This window comes from Microtus ochrogaster, unplaced genomic scaffold, assembly GCF_000317375.1.
Source record: "Microtus ochrogaster isolate Prairie Vole_2 unplaced genomic scaffold, MicOch1.0 UNK60, whole genome shotgun sequence".
NCBI lineage: Eukaryota > Metazoa > Chordata > Mammalia > Rodentia > Cricetidae > Microtus > Microtus ochrogaster.
The window spans coordinates 909107-914387 of record NW_004949158.1 but is presented as its reverse complement, the minus strand read 5'-3'; the positions used below and the strand labels follow the sequence as shown (position 1 = coordinate 914387).

Below are 5281 nucleotides of genomic sequence, written 5' to 3'. Positions count from 1 at the left end.
TTTATTTGTCGGTTGCTGGAATTCTGGATCTAGTGGGCGTTCCTTTGTCAATTAAATGGCCACTCAAGAGGCAGGAACACAACTTCATTTTTGGGACTGGGAGACGTATGGAAAGGCTGGGGTGGCAGTGAGAGAGGGATGGGGCTGAGCCCATCAGGAGTAACTGCCTGGCCCTCCCAGGGGGATGACGAAGACCGAGATGTCATCCCCGGAACCCAGCTTGTTGTTGGGGAGACGCCAGCCACGGTCCCGGGGGATGCCCCGGGCCCCCAGGACCAGAGCTTGGGCCAGAGCTGTATACCTGCCAGGAGCACATGTGCGCATTCATGTACCGACATGTGTACAGGAAGACAGAGACAGGCCCATATGTGGGTCTCCAGGCTTTGTTCCCCTTTGTCCCTTCCAGGCAACCCCCTACCTGCTGGGATCATTGGGCTCATAGGCCGACAGCACCCTGTCCACAGTGGCGGCTACCTCACAGTCACTGGTCACATCCCACAGGCCGTCTGTGCCCAGCACTAACACATCATCTGGACAGTGCTCATACTGTGTCAGGTCGTACACGCGTACCTGGGGGGGGGAATGTGTGAGGTGTGAAGATTGCTACACGAGGAGGTCGGAGACAAAGCCAGCCTAAGCCTCCTGAAGGGAAGGTGTGCTTACCTCGGGGAAGCAGGAGAGAAAAGGCTTGATAGGCAGAGTGGAGCTGCAGACCTTAAGGTTGTGGTCTCCCAAGCCTCGGGTCACCCCGATGGTGGCCATGACCCGGGCCTGAGGGAAAGGAGAAAAATGGCTGCTCTTTAGTTCCTCTCTCGGACTCACTGAGACCATAGACCCCTCCCACACCTACTCTTCGGTGAAACCTCCACCTCCCTGGACAAGCTGTGGTGGGCCTTCCTGCCCTCTCCCACCTCCACCACAGGGTTTACCTTTTTGCCCTCCCCACAGACCAGAGGAAACCTGAGATCCTCCAGCTCAATCTTTTTGTAGGCCCTGGGAAGGGAGGAGCAGAGGAGGCATCACCCAGGTGGCAAAGCCCCTAACCCCTTTGAACAGCATTCCCCCACACACAAGGCCTTCCAAGGACTGGCCGTATCACCGACTCCCAGCCTGCCCCAGCCTGCAGCTTCCACCTCGCTGCTGGTGAAGGACTGGTTGCATTGCCATGGGAACGGCCCCAGCTCCGAGGGAAGTGTTACCAGCCAGTCATATTCTGGTCCCTGTACAGCATCCTCTGCCCCAGCTCCTTGGGCTGAACTCTTCGGGGGAACTCCAGGTGGGTGAACTCACTGCCTAGCAGTTCTGGTTTCAGGAAGCCCTGAGGTTAGGAGGGGCCAGACAGGAGAGAGGGCATTACACCCATATCACACTCTGATACAACACAGAGCTGTTAAACTATAGCCGATCCTTCCATTGTACTGCAGACTACTCCTCTAATATTAAAAAAGTTAACCCATTCATCCCTCACAAAGGCCTGTGAGGCAGGAATCATAGTCACACAATTAGCAAAGTACACAAAGCAGGATTCAGTCCTAGGCAATGCAGATAGAGAACCCACAAGAGGACGCTCGAAGATAACGCCCTTGCTGGAGCCTTTGTTGTTCCCACCCTCCACCTCTGGCTCTGCTTCCTTCCTCAGCAGGGCCGACGATGGCAGCGCAGGCCTCTTCCTGTTGCATCACCCAGCACTCCACAGCCCACTTCCCGGGACGGTCCCAGTAGGAAGCTTTCTGGTACGGAGAGGTGTAAGAGTAAACCTGGCCCCTACTTACAAGCAGCTGAAGACGCTGGCGCTCCGTCTCTGGTGTGAACTCCCGGGACATTGGAATGATTTCACCATTCCGGATAATGATGGCCCTGCCCAGAGACAGACAAGGCTTGGATCTGACTTTCTCAGACCCCTTCGTGGAGAATTCCAGAAGGATCAGACCCTCCCCATAATGAACCTGATGGGGCTTCACTCGGGCCCTCACCTTTTCTTCCTTTGTAGATAGTTCCAACCTTGCCTTAGCGCTGTCACCGCCCCACCCCCACCCCACCCCTCGAATCTTTTATACCTGACCCACTGCCACCTGACTGTCTGCTTTCCCGTCATCCTGGAGAGCATGGCCCCTGACATGGCCACTGCCAAAGCCCTCTCCCCACTCACCTGCTGTCACCTGCATTGGCCACATACATCTTGCCTAGCAGGTACACCACGACCAGCGCACAGCAGCCCCCCTCCACTTGGTGGCCACGCCGCTCCCGAGCCATCTGCTCATCCTGCCAGGTGAGGAAGGGTCAAAGGGGTCAGTCACCTGCCCTACCTGCCTCTGCAGGCCAGAGTGGGCGACAGAAGGACCACAGAGGGTAACGGGACTAGGTTCTGCTCAGGTTTTCAAAGGTGGTGTGGATTCTGGGGGCCACCCATCCACTGACTCCCACCCACTCACCATGAGCTGGAAGGCATTCTCGATGGCCCCGACTACCAGGCTCTCGTGGGTTACTTCCTTCTGTGGAGACCAGCAGGACTGAGAGCTGACCACGTGTGATGGATCCGAGAAACCTGGGGTTCCTGGAGTGGATGGGAGACAGAGGGGAGGTGGCAAGGGGTCCTGAAGTATTTCTACTAGATCCTTCAGCTGCTCCCGGATGTGGCGATGCAGGAGCCGGGAAGCCATTTCAGCAGCTCCGCCACCAGCATGCCCGTCAAACAGGCCCCAGTAGTAGAAGCAGAGTCCCTGGTAAAGGAAAAGTCGGAAGTCAGTGGGGGACAAGGGTGACAGGGCAGAACAAACCAGTAAGCACCCATATAAAAATCACATCGGAGATCTGAGTGTAATAGTAAGGTAAAAGATTTATTCACTTATTCATGCAAGGCCTACTGTGTCAAGAGAAAGAAAAGGCAAATTCAAAATATGAAGGATCCAAAGATCAGCACTGATGATTAGTTAAATCATCCATAAATACATGAGCAGCTATGTTTTAAATGGAATAGTAAACATTCACGCGGAACTAATTTAATTGAAGCCACTTAGAGCTTCTGTGATAGAGATAGAACCTCTACACCTCTTGGATTTAGAACTAGGGCCCAAAATCCCTAGGGAGGAGTGTCACCACATCTCTGGAGGTTAGGAAAGAGGATAAAATATTACCTGGTTCCGGGGAGGCTCCCTGGAGGCCCCGGAAACACCCCTCCGGCTTTCCACATACACGACTTCGCAGCAAGCCTGGTCCTCATTGTGCCTGCTCTTGCCAGCATTGATGACCCTGGCAGGCCAGAGAGGGTCCCACATCAGGTTAGACACCAGCCTAGGTCCTGGAATAACCCCACCTTAGACACACACATCCTCTCCTGCCTGCTGGCCAAGCTGAAAAAGGTCACAGCTGCCTGGGCTTCAAGCCAGAGGGAAGAGGAGAAGGCAGGGCCAACAAGAAGTAATGTCTGGGTGGCAGAATGTACCACCTCTTAGAAACTGCCTGTCTCAGTTCCTTCATCCTTGGGCAAAGGAGGCTTTCTGGAAGGTGGTGCTGGGGGGTGTGGCCAGACAGAAGCAAGTAAGTTTTACTTCCCTACCAATCAAAAATTTACATTCCTACCTCTAGTCTCAACCAACCCTGCCAGTGATTCTTGGGCATATCCACCCTCACCCTAAAAGCACCCAGTGAAAGTTCCGGTCTCTTTTGTAGTGAGGAAGTGCTCCAGCCCAAGTGGGGTAAGAGGAAAAGAAGGTCTACCTGGACTGGGCAAGAGTCTCTTAGCTATAGACTCCTCCCACGTGGGAAGCCGAGTGAGGAGGTGAGGGTGAAGGGCCACCCACCATTTCCCTCCACGACCTCAGTGCCCCCATGTCCCTAGTGGCTTGGCTCGGTTTTTCCCTAAGATGCATTGAAAATATACATGTTTTGGGAGCACGCAGACGCTCGGCCGGTGAGAACCAAAGGGGTCTATTTCCTTGCCCTACCAGCATCTGTCTGTCTGCAGACCGGCATCCAAAGGGAACCATCACGGGCCTAAGGCGGACCCCTCCCCCGCCCCGGGAAGCCCGCCGCCTTCTGGTGTCGCGGGCTATTTCTGGGTGTGGAGGGGGAGGGGACCGGTAAGAAGGACAGGGAACTGGGGCGCTGGGGCCAGAAAGCGAGTGAACTAGTCTTTCCACCCGTGATCTCCCTGGGAAAAGGAACTGCTCCTTCTCGAACCTCCCCTCCCTTAGCCTGTAAACCGCAAGTGGCAACTGTGAACCGGCCAACTCATCCTCGGTGCGCCATGCCTTCTCCCTAGGAGGGGACTGTCCTGAGCCCGCGAGGGGGAGGATGGGCAAGGTCCTGAAGAAGCCTATTGAGGTCCGAGAGAGGGCTGGAAGGGTGAAGACTCCTGGGAAGGTCCCCGGAAAGTCGTGCGGGGGACGCATCCCAGTGGCCGAGACTCGTCTCCTGGGAGGGTGGGAGTCCCATCCTCAGTTGGGAGCCCAGGGGTGCTCACTCGGCATAGCCTGTGCTCCAGGGCAGGCGGCGACCGGTGTCCGGGGGGCTTTGCACAGCCCGGCCTGTGTGGTCGTCCGCGCGTCGCAGCCCCCCGGGGCTCAGCTGAAGAAAGGTGGGTCTGGAGAAACTTGCCCGAGTCTCTGCGGTCTTCAGGGGTGCCCTGACCTCGCTCCCAGGCCTCGCCGGGGGGCTCTTAGGCTTTTCTGAGGCTGCAGGCGGCGTGGAGCTCTCGTTGGGCAGATCGGGAGACTTAGGGCGCTGGGGCGGAGTGCCACCCGAGCTCACCAGGTGCGCCACAGCCGAGCGCACCCGGTTTAGCATGCTGCCTCCCTGCCCCGCCCTTGGCCTTGGCCCCGCCCCCTAAGAGGCCCTGCCCCTAGGACTCCAAGTAGGTGGTGCCCTCTCGATCCAGGCCAAACTTCCCCAGGCTCTAAATCTTGCGGGAACTGTCCCCACCAACTCCCCGCATCTTATCCGCATCCCGATGTCGTTCGGCCAGAGTGTCACAGGGGAAGGGGTCTGTTGTGGGAAGGAAGCGGAGAGAAGGAAATATTTCAGTCGTTCTGTAGGTTGGTTAGACATCCGCTAAATCTAATCCGTTAGAATTTACCCATTGTGACAGGGGTGGGCAAGGCAGCCTCCTCGCGTTCCGTTCGGGGTGGCCAGCCAGCATGGAAGCTTTGGAACTGATAACTTCAGAGCGAAACATCCACTTGGGTGTGAAGCACTTGGTGTGACAACACCTCAGGCTGTAGCTGATGAATCGAGAGGAGAGGGAGAGGAGAGGAGGAGAGGATGGGAGGGGAAGGGAGGGGAG

At 56.5% G+C, this 5281-nt stretch overlaps 1 protein-coding gene across 1 annotated transcript; it reads right to left on the bottom strand.

Annotated features, from left to right (window-relative positions):
• On the bottom strand, positions 1-4785 carry Ppm1j (protein phosphatase, Mg2+/Mn2+ dependent 1J). The gene is made up of 10 exons (XM_005369762.2): positions 4463-4785; positions 3135-3249; positions 2433-2720; positions 2150-2262; positions 1773-1857; positions 1200-1318; positions 930-993; positions 664-771; positions 419-570; positions 1-301 (listed from the first exon to the last, which is right to left on the bottom strand). Exons 1-10 carry the CDS (start codon positions 4783-4785, stop codon positions 154-156), a joined length of 1515 nt encoding a protein of 504 aa, XP_005369819.1. The 3' UTR covers positions 1-153.
• Between the last annotated feature and the right edge of the window lie 496 nt (positions 4786-5281).